The 21,690-nt window shown below is 36.0% G+C and overlaps 1 protein-coding gene across 1 annotated transcript in view; it reads left to right on the top strand.

Annotated features, from left to right (window-relative positions):
* LOC144980057 (tektin-like protein 1) overlaps positions 1-16,609 on the top strand; it is a 23,340-nt gene extending 6,731 nt beyond the window's left edge. Inside the window, exons 2-7 of the mRNA XM_078927538.1 lie at positions 11,954-12,058; positions 12,613-12,785; positions 13,629-13,839; positions 14,811-14,906; positions 15,051-15,164; positions 15,806-16,609. Coding sequence (XP_078783664.1) covers positions 11,954-12,058; positions 12,613-12,785; positions 13,629-13,839; positions 14,811-14,906; positions 15,051-15,164; positions 15,806-15,991 — 885 coding nt within the window. The 3' untranslated portion in view covers positions 15,992-16,609. The remainder of the gene's footprint in view (positions 1-11,953; positions 12,059-12,612; positions 12,786-13,628; positions 13,840-14,810; positions 14,907-15,050; positions 15,165-15,805) is intronic.
* The last annotated feature ends 5,081 nt before the right edge of the window (positions 16,610-21,690 follow it).

Here is a 21,690-nt window from a genome sequence, read left to right as displayed (position 1 = left end):
CTAGATATTACCCTCTTTATCTCTTTTTGTTTTGTTTTCAGATCTTTTTTGTTTCCACTAGTATAGAGAGTTTTCTTTTGGTTCAATAAAAGTTTTAGATCTTTTGTTATCCAAGGCTTGTTGTTAGGATAATATTTTATTTCTTTTTTTACAAGACACTAGCTGTTCACAGAATTTTAAATACTCACTCACACAGTCATTCAGCTCATCCACACTATCACATGATTCGATAAAAACATTCCAGTCAGTGCATTCAAAACAACCACGCAAATCTTCACACACACTTCCGTTCCAGATCTGTACACTTTTCTTTACTGGTTTTACACGTTTAAAAACAGGGCGGTAGGTGGGGAGTAGCAAGAGCATGCAGTGGTCAGATAAACCTAATGGGGCACGGGTAAACATTTATAACTATTTTTAATATTACACAGGAATAAATCTAATGTTTTTTTGTCCCTTGTCTCGCAGTCCACGTATTGATGAAGTCCCGGGAGAGTAAAATCGTTACATTGGTTAAAATCGCCAGTGACCATCAATACGGCATCGGGTGACTTAATTTGAATGTCCTGTATTTCTTTCCTCAAAATATTTTTCGCTGTGGTGTTGTCTGATGATGGTGGAATGTAGACGTTGATGATGATGACATGAGTATATTCCCGGGGTAGTAATATGGTCGTGACGAAACAGTAATAAATTCAATATAATCGTCACAATACATTTTCTTTATCTGACAGTTATTGGGGTGGCACCATTTGTTGTTAATATATGTGCACACCCCACCCCCAGTTCGTTTATTTACATTAGTCCGATCTCCTCGAAATAGTGAATATTGTTCAATATTAAAACATGATGATGGTATGTGAGGAGATAGCCAAGTCTCTGTTAACGCTATTATGGAGACTTGACGATAGTCACTATTAAAACGACACAGTGAAAACAGTTCATCAATTTTTTTTTTCAGTGATCTTACATTACCTGTCACTACACAGGGTAAAAATGGACGAAAAGGCCGTCGGTTAAATTTTGTTTTTATTCCTCCTTTTCTCCCCCTCTTTCTTACTTTAATAAACGATGTGTCAATAGTGGGTGGTGGGGGTGACACGGGTTGGAGGGATCGGAGAGTCTCTGGAGTATAAGTTATCGATAGGCTTATTTTGGCAGTAAAATCACAGGCTAAAACACCATTTATGCTTATAAATATACTAATAAATATAAAAATCAGAAACAATATATACTTCACATCCATTTTGAATAAAAATTAGGCTTAAATTCCGACGATTGAATGATAAATGAATAAAAATATGTGTAGAAAATAGGTAAATATTCACAACACGTCTGTTGTCGCCGGAAGCCAGCGCCAAAGATACATACATACATACATACACACATACATACCCACATACATAGATACATACGTACATACATACATACATACATACATACATACATACATACATACATACTACATACATACATACATACATACATACAACATAACATACATACATACATACATACATACAAAATCATACATACATATCATAACATACATACATACATACATACATACATACATACATACATACATACATACATACATACATACATACATACATACATACATACATACATACATACATACATACATACATACATACATACATACATACATACATACATACATACATACATACATACATACATACATACATACATACATACACACATCTATTAATCTATCTATCTCTTTCTCTCTCTCTCTCTCTCTCTCTATCTATCTATCTATATATCTATCTACCTATAACCCCCCACCCCATACGCACACGCACACTCACACACACATAGACACACACACACACACACACACACACACACACACCCAGACATACATTTCAGCCAACAACTACCTCTCACTGTCCATTACAACGACAAAAAATCATCATCCATCGACTTTAGCTGTGACTAAAACGCTCTTTTAATTGACTAGCAATCAACCGTGGAAAAACTTTCCAACAAACCAGAAGGTTCCATTGTTGAGGCGTTTGTCTGGCCGACACGGTTGAATTGCCAATCGGTGAGATCAATAGATCGATATAGATGTATCGCTAATCCTTAATTGGCTCTAAGGGCTTACCCCGACTTCCTGGTGGCGAGAGAGGAACACGACTGCAGTTAATGGAGTGTTGTGATTGATGAATTGGGAAAGTTTATGATTTCTATGTTTTGTATGTGGAGAGATGTTGAGAAACGGCGAAATGATGATGATGATGATGATGAGAGAGAGAGAGAGGGTGAGGAGAGATAGAGGGGGGAGGGGTGACACACACACAGAGGGGGGGGAGAGGAGAGAGAGAGAGAGAGAGGGTGAGGAGAGATAGAGGGGGGGAGGGGTGACACACACACAGAGGGGGAGAGAGAGAGAGAGAGAGAGAGAGGGTGAGGAGAGATAGAGGGGGGGAGGGGTGACACACACACAGAGGGGGAGAGAGAGAGAGAGAGAGAGAGAGAGAGAGAGAGAGGGTGAGGAGAGATAGAGGGGGGGGGGGTGACACACACACAGAGGGGGAGAGAGAGAGAGAGAGAGAGAGAGAGAGAGAGGGTGAGGAGAGATAGAGGGGGGAGGGTGACACACACACAGAGGGGGGAGAGAGAGAGAGAGGAGAGAGAGAGGGTGAGGAGAGATAGAGGGGGGGAGGGGTGACACACACACAGAGGGGAGAGAGAGAGAGAGAGAGAGAGAGAGAGAGAGAGAGGGTGAGGAGAGATAGAGGGGGGAGGGGTGACCACCACAGAGGGGGAGAGAGAGAGAGAGAGAGAGCAGAGAGAGAGGGTGAGGAAGATAGAGGGGGGAGGGGACACACACAGAGGGGAGGAGAGAGAGAGAGAGAGAGAGAGGGTGAGAGAGATAGAGGGGGGAGGGTGACACACACACAGAGGGAGAGAGAGAGAGAGAGAGAGAGAGAGAGGGTGAGGAGAGATAGAGGGGGGAGGGTGACACACACACAGAGGGGAGAGAGAGAGAGAGAGAGAGAGAGAGAGAGAGAGAGAGAGAGAGAGAGAGAGGAGAGAGAGAGAAGAGGGGAGAGTGAGGAATTGAGATAGAGGGTGTGAGGGTGACACACACACAGATGGGGAGAGATGAGAGAGAGATAGAGAGGTGAGGAGAGTAGAGGGAGGGGTACCCACGAGTGAAGAGAGAGGAAGAGAGAGAGAGAGGAGGGGGAGAGAGAGGAGAGAGGGGAGAGGTGAGAAAAGAATGAGAGAGAAAGTAGGATGGAGTTGAATTTTGAGCATCAGGTTCACCCCGTCGCGTTGTGATGCCTTGAGCAAGTTACCTCATCCTAGCTCACCTTGCCTTGCGGCGCTGCACTGCGGGTTATCCCAGTCTTCACTGGGAAGAGACCCTAAAGGCATATTTCCCTTGGAGATGAATAAAGAGACTTTTTAAAATTAATATTTACATTTTTATTTATATTAGCCTATCATTATAATTTTAACGATTTTTTCAAGAATGTATTATTTTTCGTATTATTCATTTCTCGAATCCTTGCTAATCAATCGTTTTTCGTTGTTTATTTATTTGTTTTCCAAACGTCATTATCATTACTTTAAAATGATTTATACATCACATTGTTTGAAAGAAAAAAAGCAAAACAAACCAAAACAATTCCATTAATTCATCACCAAGGAAGATACTTTTAATAGGGATTTGCTCGAGAAAAGACCGATATAACGGAGGTGACAACCGCAGTGCAGCGTCGCAGTGTGAGCAACCAGTGACTAAATAAACCTATACTTGAGCTTTGAGCTTTTACATAGCGCATTATCCACTTAATGTGCTCAAAGCGCTTTACAAAGGGGTCCCTGACCAACAGCAACATGTAACATGTAGAACGAGACATGACGCATGTTCGGCGATATTACAGTTTTTTTCCGACAGAGACAACGCTGTTAACGGCCAGGTACTCATTTTACACCTGAGTACGGTGAGAGAATGTGAGTAAAGAGCCTTTTCCAAGGACTCACCTATGCGCCGAGCGAGGCTCGAACTCGGGACCACCTTCCGATCCGAAAGCGAGTGTCATACCACTAGACGACAATAGCCGCACATACACCGACAGCGGGGCTTGAATCCGGACTCTCCGGATACGCCCCGGTACAAGTAAAAATGCCTCATCCCAGTGGCGTGGCATGCTTACAGTTTAATGTGGTGCCAGAATCGGAAGAAAATGACATAAAACATGCTGTATTTGTAAATAAAAAAGAAAGGGAAAAAATCTAAAGAAAAGACTTACTCAAATAAGTAAGAGGCGGTGTATACCATTTCTCGGGGTTTTTAAAAATGCTGTAATCCATTTTTGGATGCGGTGCCAGCCACCAAATCAACCAATGTAGCCACGCTCCTGCCTTATCCACTCGGCAATCTCGGAAGAGTGAAATAGTGAAAGAGTGAATATTAAAATAAAATCAATAAGGGCGACATTCTTCAATAATGAACAGAATTTCAATATAACAATATGTTTATTTTGTTGTCCAAAGTTAACAGAGGTAGTTTCCTGTCCTGTTCGCTCATGCGTGGATCAAACGACAAAATTCATTATTTATTTCACTGCAACTGTCATGAGGCATTTAATGGTAATCAGAAAACAAATCAATTTGGTGACGGGATCGATCGGTGCGGATTGATAACTATACGATATTATTGTTGTTCATATCGTATCGATCTCAAATATTCTTCCAATTCCTTTAACTCGATCTACAAAACACCAGAGGACAATGTAACAGTTCACACGTAGCATTCGAGAGTAAAATAAAGTGTTTAAATTTATTATTTTTTGTTGGTATTTTAAACACACACACACATAACACACAAACACACACACACACAGACATATATATATATATATATATATATATATATATATATATATATATATATATGATTATCCCCCCCCCCCCCCCCCCCCCCAAAGAAAGAACAAAACAAGATAAACCAAAATACTATCTGTTTTTATTTTAGACATTTTGTGACTGGAAAGATTACGCGTAGAAGAAAAAAATAATATAACATTCTCTTAGCCGGGGTTTAACCCGGTTTCTGAAACGTCAAGCCGACATTAATGCTTACTCCTCCTCCTCCCCCCCCCCCCCCCCCCCCATCACACACACATAGACCGGATGCTATTCTATCACAAAATACTTTCTACCAGATCTAACATACCCAGTTATTCAATCACTGCTGGGTGGAACTATAGGTGAGGAAGAAAAGAAAAAAAAAAAAGGATCTCGACTGCATCTAGAAACGACATTGTCTCCTCTGCTTGTGAGGCGAGTGCTCAACCAACTGAGCTATAGATAGAAGGAAGTTGACGTCACTCTGGTCTTTGTTATTGGTTTTTGCCATACACGTTTGTGAGTATTTCTCACTTAACTGTATTATCCAGATTATAAAAGTTCATAGTTACACATAGTTTTGTGTGTTGGTCCGTTATACTTCCGGATGGCAATGTTGTGAACTTCTTAGCCAAGCGCATACTATCTATAGGGACTCTGGTGTTAATCGTAGACTAACATGAAATATTTGGAAATGCTTGGCTCTCGTCCAATGTTATATATAAATTATAATATATATATATATAAAACACTTACCCAGTTGTTACAAGACATATAATATTTATAATAATAGTGCTTAAAGCTATCGACGACTTGTCCTGTGGGTTTTTTACTCCAATGTAGTTGGGATACGATATGTTCTATCGTTCGAAGCACCTTATTTATTTTTAAGGTTGGTAGGGGAAGAAGGGTTAAAAAGTAATTACTGGAAAACGTGTTTAAGGAGGAGCGGGTGTTTGTGTGTGTGTGTGTGTGGGGGGGGGGGGGGGGGGGGGGGGGTGGAATTGATTAGATCAGACCTTGGAAATGATTACTCTCTCTCTCTCTCTCTCTCTCTCTCTCTCTCTCTCTCTCTCTCTATATATATATATATATATATATATATATATATATAATATATATATATCTTTCTTTTTTAAATTTATCCTTTCTCTTTCTTTCTCACCATACTCATGACGTGTGAAATGGGTATCTGGCTGGTAATTGTCTTATATTCATAGAGAATAAATTATACTAGCGCCTTAAAACCTGGCGGCCTCGCCCTACATATTCAATGTTGCTGATGACTTGAGATCCTTTGTAAATCGCTTCGACTTTGACCACGCTTATTGGATAATACGGTGAATGAAAGCTTAATGTTATTTGTTTTTCATGAACATTCTCATTGCATTTGAAGCTGCTACAACATCTCGATTTACTACTTTACCGGCATTATATCTTTGGTCAGTTTATTGTTGGTTCTAAACTGTAACTTGAGTTACATATTAGTGAAACCTCTGTTCTGTCAAGCACTGACAAACCACCTTTTCACTTTTGGGTATGGTTTTTGTTCACGTCATTTGATATCTATTAATTAAGATGACCCTCAATTCGAGACATTTTTGAAACGATATTGGAGACTCTTTGAAGTCTCGGGTTTATACATTTTATACATTTTATACAAGTTGTGGGTCATTTAAATCGATTTAAATCGACGCTTGACAAAGAATGTAGGTACCAGGAGGTTAGAGCCATTTGAGATGTGGATGTATAGAAGAACGTTGAGGTTATCATGCACTGACTAGTATACGAACGAGGAGCTGTTGGCGAAGGTGAGAAAGGGAAGACTGTTGATCGATACCGTCAGAAAGAGGCAGTTACGGGTTCTGGGACAATTGTGGAGAAGAGACGGAATAGAAAAGTTGGTAATATCTAGGATGATCGAAGGAAAGAGAGCCAGATGAAGACAGAGAATGACAAATGTAAATAACCTAAGAATGGCCAAAAGTGATTTTAAAAGCGACACAGAGGATCGTGATACGTGGAGACAGCTGACAGGCAACGTGCTCAAGAGTATACGCCACAATGGATGATGATGATGATGATGATGATGATGATGATGATGATGATGATGATGATGATGATGATGATGATGATGATGGTATGAATTAAATGTTTTTATGATCAAATTATGAATAGGTGTTTTTCTTAAGAGTGTGGCAGAATATAATTTTACCCCTAACCCTTATCACCAACCCCTTATTGCTATTGACTCGTGCACTCAATACTACATACAGTCTCGATCCCATTGGTATTCGATAGTCCATGAGTCAATGATCTCCGGGCCAGAAATCGGAACACGACATACCTACGCGTCCTTTAAACATGGATCAAGTCGGTTGTAACTGATAATTGATACTGTCGCAGTTTGGAAATGATTTCACCGCGTAATCGGGCACCTTCTAGTCATCGTGATTCGTGGAGACTTTGCCGATTTGCAGGAGATTCACTCTTCGGATTCAAATGATATTATTAGTATTATGGAAACTTTAAGTATTTATTTGTGGTTTGATTTTAATATTACTAGCCTTTTTCTAATTAAGCTAGGACAAGATGATGATGACGATGATGATGATGATGATGATGATGATGATGATGATGATGATGATGATGATGATGATGATAATAATAATAATAATAATAATAATGATAATAATAATTTTTCCTTTTTTCAAAGATAAAAACAAAATCAAAACTAAAAGAAACAAAACAAAATGCTAATTGTCACACTTTCCGCCATTAGTCTCGCTCTTTCTTGCTTGACAACAGAGAGGTGTCAAGACTGGGTTAGTGATGAAGTAAAAAAAAATAAAAGTGTAATACCAATTTTTTTCATTGCTCTGTCAGCTTTAAGAAAGTCTTGTTGCGATTATCCAGTTTCCCACTTAAAGAGGTCTACACATTGCTACAGTTACAATAATGATATTATATTCCAACCCAATACCCTGGACTAGACCGTGTCCAAATATAAATATTGGTATTTAATACAATCAAGTCCTGTCGGGATATAGAAAGACGACAAACTTCCAACTCCCTCCTCTAACCCCCCCCCCCCCCCCCACACACACACACACATACACACGTCTTGCCACGTTTAGTTACAAATGGTTCAGACGTTCATATGACTTGGTGACAAATTACAAGAGATAAATTTCTCACTAAATTGTAACCCGTCGTCTCAAAATGGTATTACACATGATTAACCATATGACAAAAATCGATACACAATTTAAAATTTAACAAAATATGAGGTTTTAATTTTTCGTTTTGTTTGCGTTGTCACTTCATGGAACAATAGCCACTATTCCCAATAAAACACATAAAATCAACCCAAATTTCATATTTTTGGCTATAGATCTAAATTCAGTTGTTTTGTTTTTTTTTGCACCTCAACTATCCCGACATCACATCGGTTTCCGGCGGTAGGTAACGATTAGCATAATAATATTAGTCAATTTATTGGATAAACCGTTGGGGGGGGGGGGGGGGGGGGGGGGGGGCATGACATGTGTATCCCAATCCCTAATCTCAAGATTGATGTCTTGTTCAACATGAACTGATTTATGAAGAGGAAAATCGCGAACTAAAGGAATTTTAACATGCTCATCGCGCTTTACAATTTATAATACTTGATTCACCCCCCCCCCCCCTCTCCTCCTTCTCCAAAGAGTCACAAGGAACCAACTTTCCATTTTATGAAGTATAATGCAGGTTGCGAGAGATAAATTTTAAAAAACCGGAAAAAATGACGACGATATTTCAGTACGAAGTAAAACCAAACATATTCGAAAATAATATTATACAAAACCTTAAGTTAACTTGTCACGCTTAATTTTTTAAAAATGCTTTATTGGTTTATGTAAATGTTGCTGCTCGAAGTTCGAAGAAATAAATAACAATGTGAAATTGAATGTAACCTCCAATTTAATATACGAAAACAGATAAAATAGACGTTTCGGGGTTCCCCTTAATCAACAAAACATAATGAATGATTCGTCGCTACCGACGAATGAGATGATGTGGTAGTGGCGTTAATGGCAGTGGCTTATTGTCAGAAAAGTGGTGAGTGTTGGAATGGAAACACCTATCTACTGTTAGGTTAGGGAGGGAAATCTGTTTTCTAATTATTATGCCAAATACAAATCTCAACTATGTTTAATTTAGGCATGCGATAAGCAATGTTGTAGATATTAGGCAATGCTAGCCTTATGGTTATCCATGATATCAAGGTGTCTATTCCTATTAGGGTCATAGCAATCTAGAGACGCGCAGTTCGAGCGACCTTGGCCAAGAAAATATGGAAGGCCCATGGTTTTTTTTTAGCTGAGGGAAGGGGTGAAGTTGAGTTACCTCTGTTACAAGTATGGTATGGCAGTAATTAAATTACATGACTCAAACACACATATAGAGAGCATTGATTAGGGTTGATGTCTTATTATTGTTCTATGGATATGATCAGTAGTTGAGAAAAACATTCCTTTATTTGCTCCCCCCCCCCCCTTTTTTTTCCTCCCAGCCTCGCATACTAGTACAGGGGAGGAGATTGGAAGTGAAAGGCTGGTCTTCTTCTTCTTCTTCTTCTTCTTCTTCTTCTTCTTCTTCTTCTTCTTCTTCTTCTTCTTCTTCTTCTTCTTCTTCTTCTTCTTCTTCTTCTTCTTCTTCTTCTTCTTCTTCTTCGTCTTCATACAATTATTATCTCTTTTATCGTCACCCTCATCAATGTCATTACTATCATCATTATTGTTATTATTATCATTATTACTTTTTAAAATCCTGTTTAGATATCTATCCTTGTCTTTTTCTGCATTTAGTATTGGAATGATTTCAAAAGTTTAAAATGTGTGTGTGTGTGTGTGTGTGTGTGTGTGTGTGTGTGTGTGTGTGAGAAAGAGAGAGAGAGAGAGAGAGAGAGAGAGAGAGAGAGAACATTGTTCACCAAGACCTACATATTTCTTTTGTATTATTGCTCTATACTTGATAAAATACTACATACCTGATTTCTTTAAGTGACAGAACATCAATAATAAATTAATGGGCTGCCGAACAGTGACAAAGCGCACCATTCTCATTTTGGCTGGAAATTTTTATTTCATAAAAATTCTATCCATTTCAACTACCCCAACTTGTTTTTAAAAAGTCTGAAATCTGAGACCTCAAAGAAATTCAAATAAATCTCAGATTTTAGACTTTATTTTGGTAACAATCTGGGTGTTCATAGCATTAATTTACCGATATTTATTTATAGTCTATACGTTTTCGTCAAAAAGAAAAGAATGTGTTTTGTCAGAGCAGAGCCGTGTATCAACTACCTACACGACTACCATACCAGCATGACCAGCACGACTAACACCGTCTTGTGTTTTCTTAGAGATTAACACGTAGATTAGCCACTCCACTAAACCTGTCGGTTCCAGTATGCCTTTGTAATCGTTTCATATCATTTCATAGCAATATCGATTTCCCATTTATCATTAGTATTTTGCCCTAATCGGTAAATTCCGTGAACGTTCAGCGGGCCCAGTCGTCACTGCTACGGTGTCGGAGTCGCTACTGATTTGTGGCGATGGGGCGGGGTGTGGAGAAGTAGGAAGATTGCGTTTGACACTTGTTGTGTACGAAAAAAAAACTATTTTGTATTTATTTAGCACTTATCAACGGTAAACAAACACCATATTATTGGACATAATTTATGCTTTACATTAAAAGAAGAAAAAATAATCCGATGACATAACAGCTCATTTTTATTAATACATATGGGGTGGCATGCAGCGAGTAAAAGTTTTGATAAAAACAACACCGCTTCAAACCAAGAGAACTACATTTAACGCCATCTCTATCTCATAAGGTGAAGAAAACGTGAGAGATTCGTTTTTTCCTAACGCTTCTCGGTCGAAGTGTCTTAACTTCCAGCTTGAACCGTAGGCTTCGGTAACTCATAGCCCGATGCTCAAAAAAAAAAAAAACACACACACACACAAAAAAAAAAAAAAAAAAAGAAAAACGACTAAAAAACAATGTCATGATAAAGGACAACAAGCATCAAAATAAAATGACTATTGGGTTCTTCAATAATTAACTAAACCAATAGGATCATGGTTTGTTTAACCCTCTCCTTACCGATATCCTTTTCAGTATTTTCCCAAAATGGCAGGCTTACCCAGCACAAACATCGAATTTTTAAACTCAAACAAGCTCTCTACAAAACACCTTTATCTTCTTATTAATTAAACAAAGATCATTCTTCAAAGTTTGTGATGTACAAAAGAAATCTGAATAAGTAAAATGTATATTGTGTCGTAACAAATGTGACGATTTTGATGCAGGTGGTAAGGAGAGGGTTAATTGAACACTGTTCTAACGACAAGTCATTTTTACCTTTCTTTTGTTTGTCCTCACCGTGTATGTATTAAATTAACATAACACAACATAACAGCATCATAATAAGGGTTGCTTAGGTCAAAGGCCTTTAAATACATTGTGAAAAAACAGAAAGGTTAGGTCAGAATCTTCAGATATGATCATAATTATGATTATCGTTTACATTATAAACAATTAAAAATAATTTATCAATCAAAAACTTACTAAATTCATATTTTAAGTTATATAGATCCCTGCCGATTACATCTTTAAAGAAAATGATTTACACTTTTGAAGTCTTTGGTTATAAATTTCAAACTATTCCATGTATAAACGGTCCATCGAATAAAAACAAATAATTGCAAAAATACTTGTAGAAGAATGTGGTTTTAAAAAAATTGTATTTGTCACCGCAGGTGAATTTTACATGGAAGTAGGTACTTTAAAAATGTGTTGTGATGTAATTTTTATTGAAAGTGTCAACAAAGGCTACAGCCTAGGTGAACAGACAGTGTGTAGGAACTTCTTGGCTACAGCCCAAGATTGCACCGTACACCACAGCCACCCAGTAAACAAATCAAAGTCATCAACTCATCCCTACCCCCACCCCACTTTCTTGCACAATTATTTTAAAAGTTCTCTCAATTTTATTTTGTTCCCCTAGGAAACTGACGGTGCAGACGATCTTCTAGAGGCAGAGTGCGCTCATCTCCTCAACTGTAAAAAGACTTTGGAGTTTCAACTCCGATCTGTACAACAACACTTGCAGGTAGATAAGATAAGATAAGATAAGATATACTTCATTGATCCTGAATGGAAATTATCATTAGGTAGGGACTCGTCGTCTCGTTGATGGCATTACAAGCTGATAAACTGGGTTAATGTAGTCAGAATTCACACAATTTTGTAAATGCTATCGATTTATTTATATAGAAACGAAAACCGTAAGCTTCTATTCAGCACGGTTTTAATGGATCTGTTCCATATGACCCATCGCCTAGACTAGGTGTGATGTCGGGGTGAACTAGATTCGAAAAAAAAAGTAAATTAAAAAATGACTTTATAATGAAATGCTGTTAGGCAAAAAAATTTTTAGACCCAAAACGTTTTTGACGCAACATTCATTCTTCTCAACGGGGTATATACATTCAGATAAAATTTCATAAAAATATAACTCAAAAGTTTATTTTCAGAGTCTGGTTCATCCTGACACCATGCAGTCTTCAGACGATTGGAATATGAGTGCTTTCGCCTTTTAAATAACCTGAAGTTATGTGATGAAAAACACTTGACTTAAAACTTATCCTTTTTTACCCTTCAAAGTGCTTGGAAAGTATCCGGAAGAGGACATTTGCCAGTCTCCAGGAGCGGAGCCGTGTGTTGGATTTGATGTGCCACGCCCTCTCTTCTGTGCTTCGTCCCGAGAAAGATTCTCTGACGACCAGGCCAAACAGGAGTCAAATCGATGGAAGGGTGTCGATGGTGGATCCTGGAAGGTAATTGGGAATGAATGGATGAACGAATGAAAAAAATGAATGAAGATAAATATTTTTTTTAAATGCTTTTATAATCCAGAACCTGGAATTGTTTCACAGACGTTAAATATTGAAGTATAGTATAAAATCATAATGATAAAACAATAAAATTATATCAAATAGAAGCGAATAGATTAATGAATGGGTAAATGAAAGAATAGATGATCAATGTTTGGATGGATGGATAGATTGATGAATAGACGATGAAATAATTGAAAGATAAATGAATATGTGGTTGGTTGGATTGAGGAAGATTATGAGTATAGAGTGCTATGAGTTGAGTGGGAAGGGGGGGGGGGGGGGGGGAGTTGGGAGTGAGTATGTAAATCATTGGATTGAAGAAAAAACATTTGAGAGTGGGATAAATGAATGGATGACTACACGGAAAAATGGCAGTCTTGATTGTAGGCGTGTGTGCGCGCGCGCGCGCGCGTGTGTGTGTGTGTGCGTGTGTGTGTGAGAGAGAGAAAGAGAGAAATAAAGAAAGAGAGAGAGAGAAAGAAAGAGAGAGAGAGAAAGAAAGAGAGAGAGAAAGAAAGAAAGAAAGAAAGAGAGAGAGAGAGAGAGAGAGAGAGAGAGAGAGAGAGAGAGAGAGAGAGAGAGAGAGAGAGAGAGAGAGAGAGAGAGGAAGCGATAGCATAACCTTTAAGCGATAATAATCAACGCGACGTTTTGATTTCCCCACTTTGTTAAGAGGAACTGATCGTAATGGGCCGTTGATCGTGTTACAAATAGTTAAAAGAGAAATCGTCATTTTCCCAAGGAAATCGTCCAATTTTCTTAACATCTTATTCTTTCTTTCAGACTGGGCGCCGGCAAGGCTGATCCCTTAGGCCCTTATACTCCAGAAGTTGACACGTTGCTAAGTGACGCTACTGACACCAGAAACAGGTCTGCTTACTTAAGGAGAGAGCTCCGTGCCACCATCGATAGGGTAGACAGACTCAAGGAGGCTGCACACAAGTCTGTCAACGACGGACTCACCCAAAAAGTCGCCGAGACAGTCACTCTCAAGGTGTGTGGAGCATATCGCTATTTATGTGACGATAAAAATAATAACAGACATACATAATATAGAGAAATCAACGGACTGCCTTCTCCTTTAAAAACAAATAAGTAAAATGAATTTGAAAAGTGAAAACAAGGAAACAAAATTAAAAACAAACAAGAATACCCCACTCTCCAATAAAACAAACAAACAAACAAACAAACACACACACACACACACACACACACACACACACACACACACAGATACGCACTCAGTTACACGGCGGTTTAATAACCTCACGAATTGTAGTGTTACGAGAAACATCGTCTTGATTTTGTTCTGAAGTTTAAATTTTGCATCCACAAGGAATTAATAATGTCACAAGGCAACCTAAATATATAATCATTGCTAAACCTTCTAAATTAACCCTTTCAATAAGTAGTTAAATGAATAAACAAAAAAAGATAAATTTGTAATCAAATAACTTTTTAAAATTACTTACTTACTTAGGCCGCCCTTTGGGGCGCCCAACATGAGCCACACGTCTTCGCCTTTCAGTTCTGTCCTCCATGAGTGTACGCAGCTTCTGGGTGTTGTCCATTCCTGTGTCATCTAGCAGACAGCCAACGTATGTTGTATTCTGTCTGCCTCTGTTTCTGGTTCTTTCTCCTTCTTGTGTCTCCAGCAGTGCCCCGCAAGTCTCAGTCTTCTCTGTTGTATCTTCGAAGTCACTGGGCGAGGTCATCGTAGAGCTCTTCATTTGACACGTGCTCTTTCCAGCATACGTTGAAGACCATCCGCAGCATACGAATGTAAATGGATAAATAAATAAATACCGCCCCCCCCCCTTCTCCCAAAGAAAAAAAATTAAAAAAAAAAACAACCAAAAAAAAAACAACAAAAAAAAACAACAAAAAAACAAAAACAAAACCCAACCTTATTCTTATCTCCTTAGCTTTAATTTATCTTATTTTTCCTATATTCGTTTTATACAGCAACACTTGAATCTGGGTATTGGAGAGAACAGACATTCCTTGCACCGGGCTCAGCGCTGGTATGACGGCACGGAGAGAGCTTTCGGATATACTTTGGTATGTATATACTTCCTCTTTCCTTAAAGTAATAATACACAAAAACCCAGCAAAACTGTATTCTACAATTTAAAAAATAACACTGTAGCTGCAAATTTAAAACACTCATATCATCATGTATGTTCTACACTTTCCTTTCCAAAGGGTCCTATGCAGTATCACGACATCACAACTAGAGAACGAATGGACAGACCCATGGTTCGAGTCTTCCAAAGACATCCTGGTACTCAACTACCTGAGACACAAGGGGTTATTAAGGTAAGGCCTGGAGAAAATCTAATCAAATTTTCTCTTCCATACCACCACCACCTCCTCCTCCTCCTCCTCCTCCTCCTCCTCCTCCTCTTCCTACTCTTCTTGTTCCTTCTCTTCATCCCCAACCCCTACATTATAATCAAGTACTCGTATTCCATGAGTTAAAATGAAAACATAATAATTTAATTCTGTAATAGATGTGTGCTTTTGGTTTTAATAGTTAACTACATTTTGTCAAAGAAATAAAAAGAACATTGCAAGCTCATTGATGTGGAAGTAATCTTGTAATATATAAATCTACAGGGTGAACTGTCAAGCCTATGCTTCAGCCAAATAACGGACAAACAATTAAAAGGTTGAATAAAGTCCCTGCCATTCAGAAATGATTAAAAAGTCTCAATTTGTGCGGGATTATTCAACAGAAAGATTCATGTACATTTTGCGTTTTGGAATTTCAAAAGTTAGAGTGCAAAAATTCTGACTCTCTACCTCATTTTTTCTTAGTAACAGGACAATAAATTCAGAATCTATAGTATCAAGAATCTGGATCATCTTTTCATAATTTCATCGTCAAAACTAAAACTTAAATTCTGAATACTTAATCATAATCATACGTTTCCATATATTTTTTTTCATTCACTCAGTCTGGCGAAGGTCTTCTCCAATCACTGACTGCCACCAGCAGAAACATTGGCATGCTCCGAATTGCCGAGCGGAAGTTGAGAGATGACAAGCGTAGCAAGAGTGCCGCAGCCGATATCGACAGTAGCGTCATCCGCATGCGCAGAAGTAAATCAGATCACCGCTGGTGTATGGGCACCGCTTTCTGAATGAACATCAATTGATTTGAATTTGAATTTGAGATATTATCCTGTACCTTGTATATATATTGTCATCTGATGTCAATTAAAATTTTGCTTTTGAAACCAAACATAAACATAAATAAAAGTGTGACCTAGTTTCCCAAAACGGTATCAAGTTAAGATCTACGACAAAAAACGCAGAAAACTCATGAAATTGGGACTCTCCACTTTAAGTTGGTGTTCATTAAACGCTGAAAGTCTCAATTATACTATAACTAAAATTACCAGAATTCAGTTGGCAAAATTATGATGAATATTTGAAAATGCAGAAAACCAAGATTCCATCAGTATTTATTTTTTAAAAATCTTTTTAACTTCGAATTGTCATTTCAGCATCTGGTACACCTCGACAAAAGTAATACCGGTTGCGGTGATTGGCCACAATTACATTATAATTTGAAATCAAATGTTTTGTTATGATATGTTTTATTTAGGCGGATGAATGACATTTATACCAATATTTCGGTGACGATGTGATAAAGAAAAACTACAACTATTCCACTGATTACTACCCTTGTCAACTTAATACCGTTTTGGGGCGATGGGTCACAAATTGTGGTATTTAAAAAAGCAAATTAAAATAAAGTATATAAAATAAAATCAGAAACAAAGTCAAAAAGTAAGCGAATAATTTCACCAAGACCTTGAAGGTTTGAAAAAAGTGCCACAGTTATTATTGGTGAAAAGCATGAATATCTGCCATTCAATTTCCTGAATGTATGTATGACTTCATAAAGAGTAGTTGAAGGCATGTTGAATGAAAAATAGCCAAGATGACTTGCGTAGACAGTGACAAAATTTTGTATTTTTATTATGCCGCTAGACATCTAGTAATTTTATTATTATTATTATTTTTTTTTACCATAGTTTAGTTTCTCCATTGGTAGAAGCTTTAAACATTTTTGCTAATCCAATGATTTTTGGTATGCTTTTGATATAAATATAACTCATTGATACGCGCGCCCATCATTGTTGGTCAGTTACAGGGATATTATTTTTCCCTATTTCATTCTGCTTGCTTGCCAGAGATAATTTACAGTATACTTTGATCAGATCTACATTTATTCTCTTTATTTATTTATTATTATTATTTTTTTTTGGTGAATCTCAATTTACAACGAATGTTTAATTAATTAAGAGCTAAACCACTATGAAAAGATTTACTGATTTATCAGCCTATTCAATGCGATTGCACCAGAAAATTGTGTAAAATTTGTTTCATATAATGAAAATATAAAATAATATAAAATAGCTTTCCTTAATGTCTTTGATATCGATAATCAGGAGAAAACATAAAAATTTGTGTCGCAAAAAGTATCGTGAATATCATACAAAATAATGATCATTTTTAGGAAAAGGCGATGATTATAATGTAACTCCCTCGATAGTCGACCATATAGCATTAATTGATTTATCATTAATTGAAATTAAGTCATTATTATCTTATTATTCTCTTGGTATTTTCTTGTGTGTGGTATTTTAAACAATACCTAGCATTAAAACACATTCCTGCCATCACCCATCGAATTTCCTGTGTAAATTATTACACTTGTTATTGCGTTATTATTATTATTATTATTATTATTATTATTATTATTATTATTATTATTATTATTATTATTATTATTATTATTATTATTATTATTATTATTATTTACTTCAGCTTTTAAAACCCTTCCATTCAATTAATTGAGTTACACAAAATGGTGTTAAATCATCTTTATTAATTTCAGTTTCATGTCTTTGTCATTGATTTAAATCAATACCATTCATTCAAATTTGACCCATTCGTCATTTTGTTTCACATGTTATGTAATCTACTCGGGGGGGGGGGGGGGGGGGGGGGGATAAATTAATCAAAACGACATTTCAAATATAACCTTTCCGATTAATACCAGATGGAATGACTTGAAACCTTTTTAGTCACGCCAATGGCTTTTCGTATTATTTTTCCCAATTCTTAATTTACTGATATTGATGAAATTGAAAAACATTATATATATATATATATATATATATATATATATATATATATATATATATATATATATATATATATATATATATTATATATATATATAGTTTCTAAGAAGATAAGAAATTAGGTGAATTTTCCAATTAAAAAAAAAAAAAAAAAACTAAATGACCACATATCTCCATTCTACAAAGCTAGAAGCCATTACATTATAATTCAATTATTTTTTTAAATATGTCATTAGTCAAGCTTGCCACGGTGGCGATTGCGTCATCAAACAACAACACAATATTGTAAGGTCATATATTCAATATAACTTTTAAGACGCTTGTGATTTATTGAACAAAAAGTTGGTCTTTTTAGAATTATTTTTTTGGCCTTATGACTTTAGAGAACGGTAAGTACTAACTTTTATGGGATGATTAATGCTGTCTGGGACAGAAGATGATCATCCATCTACTTCAGTATTTCAAGTGTCTGAATCTCCAGATCATAAATTAGATTGAATATTTAAAATTTAAAAAACAAACAAAAAGGCGCCATGTTTACGCGATACAGCATTAGTTGTTATAATATAACATATGATAGAAAGCATTACTAAAATACTATTATTCTCAAGCATTATCTTTTTCTTTTAAATTTATCTTTTATAACAATCTACCTGTGATATAAACTTGGATCTAATCACGTGCTTCTTTAACAGCATCATCATTAACAGTATTATAAGTATTATCTTTCCATTACATAATAATTACCGTAAGTATTTTAAATGTGTTTTTTTTTTCTCGTTTCTTGTTCCATGTTGTCATTTTGAAAAATAATAATCCGAAACCCAGAATGCACCATTCCAAATGTCTGTGATATCTAAAATATGTTGTTTTTTATTCCCGCTTTTCTCACGTTTTTGAAAAATCGATTTATTATCAAACAAATTGATTTCAAAATATTTTCTAATTTTCTTTGAATTTTGCATTTTGCATTTCACAATAGCTACAAAGGCTGTGATACATCATTTCATCTATTTGAAATATTTGCTTTTACAAATTTACTATAATTATTTTATAAACATATTACATACTTGAATAATAAACTAACCTTAGTAGTTTGATGTTGTTTGAGTTTAATATGATTTTACTTCGATCTATATTTTAAAAATATAATTATTTATTGTTTGTTTCATAAAACATGTAGCTAGTCCGATTCTTTACATTACTATTTTCAATTTGAATGAATCTCTCTTTATCTTTTTCTGTACCTTTCTATCAATATCTCTCTCCCTATCTCTTTGTATCTCTCTCTATTTACTCCCCTTCACAATCCAATCACTTATATTATTATTTTCTATCCCTTCTGTATAAATAAACTAAAATATTACCGATGTGGAAGAAATTGGCTTCTCGTGTGACCTAATCAATAATAGTAATAGTGAAATATTAAAGTAAAAAATAAAATAATATAGAGAAATTATAACCAGAAATTAATTAAACATGAAAGTAAATAATAACAATCTTTTAAAATTTCTTCTTGACCCTTCTCGCCTTCAGCGTTATTTCAATTCCATTATTTATCTTAGCGTTCTTTACGACTTGTTTTCAAAAATCTTTTCAATAATTGTATGTAAATATCGTCAATTAATATCAAACTTAGAATATCATCTGTACATTGATATGTTTTGTTTTGTTTTTGTTTTGGTTGGAATAGTAACTATATGGTATATGTAGTTACTGACTAGCAGTATTATCATTACAATTATTATTATTATTAAAATATGTATTAAAATATTAACATTGCATTTCGTAATGCATTTGTATTTTTGTAAATAATAAACTCGTTTGTGCACGACGGAAGGAGATAGAGAACAATCAAACAACCCAACTCTTTATTTTGGTACGAAGTAGCACAAATAAAATATTTCTTTTTTTTTTTTTTGGAACCGTAACGCATTCAATAGGTGTGCTATTTTAACAATTATCTTTTTAAAAATTTAAATAAACACCCTGTAAATGTGCCTTTTTGTTTACATTGTATAAAGTTCAATTCAAAGCCGAATACAATCTTGGTTGCTTTTTATAATTAAACAAAAATATACAAACCAACGAGAAACCAGAAAGACGATTATTATTTTTCTCTTTGTCGGTGACAAGATATAAATTCATTTGTTTATGTTCACAATGTACACACACCTGTCAAGCTAAAGATTTCGAAATATATTTCATAACTGTCAATCGAAGTACGGTCATATTAAAAAAAAAAACAAAACAAAAAAAAAAAAAAAACCAAAAAAAAAAAAAACAAAACAAAAACGGTGCTTGTGTAACATTTTTGTTTCACATCAGCATCAGTTAAAAGCGAAAATAATGGGATAATCAGACAGAGTAAAGATTTCATTTTTTTCTGCGCGTGGACATTCAGAAAATTGAATATTTTCGGTAGTTTGCTCAGGTAAAAAAAAAGACATCAATCCTAAACCCCAATCGCAGACAGAGAAAGGAAAGTTTTCGAAGCGTTGAAATTTCGTAAGCTGATTTAATTTCAATATTTAGATTTTGAAATAAATCAGTGAAAGTGAAATAATAATTCGTAAAATTACGAAACATTTGTAACAGTTGGCAGGTCTGTGTAATGTCTATTAAGCGAGAAATAATGTTATATTAATTGTCAAATATTTCGTGCATTAATAATAATCTTAAAAAAATCTCAGTCCATCCAACCCCCCCCCCCCCCCCACCTCCACTCCAAATCCCTCTGCCTTCACCACATCTTCTCCACCTCATCCCTATGACGTCATCATACATCAACAGCCACTACAGTGTGAGGTTTGAAGATTCTATTGAAATAAAAGTCATTTTTATATACATCAAACTGAAATTTCCGATTTATTTGATTCCGATTGTTGTGTTCACCTGTCCTTGATGTTGGTTTGATTAGTTCAGGCAAAGTTCAAAGTTTCGCCAATATTATCTACGTGCACATTAGGGAATAAGTGAAAAGTCAGTGGTGAATGCGTAGACATACGCAAGACGGTCTATATATATATACACTGACCACATTTAAAAAGGCACCACTGGATTATCGTTCTTCGCCTTTAGGATATGTTTACTTTTCAGAGCCTCGTTATTGGTTCAAAATTGATTTTAATCACTTAAAAACGGGCTGTCTTTAAATGAATAGCAATTGATTGACGAGCTAAATTGTGTAAACATCTTTTTTTTTGATTATGGGTCGATTGATAAAACACATGAGTAAAATGTGGGGAAAAAAATTGTCGACTCACTTTGAATGTATTGATATCGAGTGTGTCCTCCTATGGGAGCAACGCAAGTACAGCATCTTTTTATGCATTGATCTGATGAGTTGCTGTATCTGTCTTTAACAACAAGAGATGAAGTGAATAGAAAAGTGCCAGAAGACAATAGCGAAGAATTTTTTTTCCTTTTTTTTTCGGCGGTTGGTGGGGTTTGAACCCGCGACCTTATTGGTACGACAACTCCGCCTGGCCGGTTAGAGCGTGACTCTGCCGTATGAGCTATCTACGAACCCGAAAAAATTCGTATCAAACTCAGGTCATTCATTACTAGATCCCTCTCTCACCGACTACTGAAGGCAGCGGGTACGACACACACAACCACAGCGAAGTTAATAGGCCAGCAGTTAAGCTTAATAGCCAATATTCTCAACACAAACATATAAC

This window comes from Berghia stephanieae, chromosome 9 (genome assembly GCF_034508935.2).
Source record: "Berghia stephanieae isolate SIO BIC M18660-M18661 chromosome 9, UCSD_Bste_1.3, whole genome shotgun sequence".
NCBI classification, from domain to species: domain Eukaryota; kingdom Metazoa; phylum Mollusca; class Gastropoda; order Nudibranchia; family Aeolidiidae; genus Berghia; species Berghia stephanieae.
Note: the sequence above shows the minus strand (reverse complement) of the source record. Positions and strands in the feature narration are given on the sequence as shown.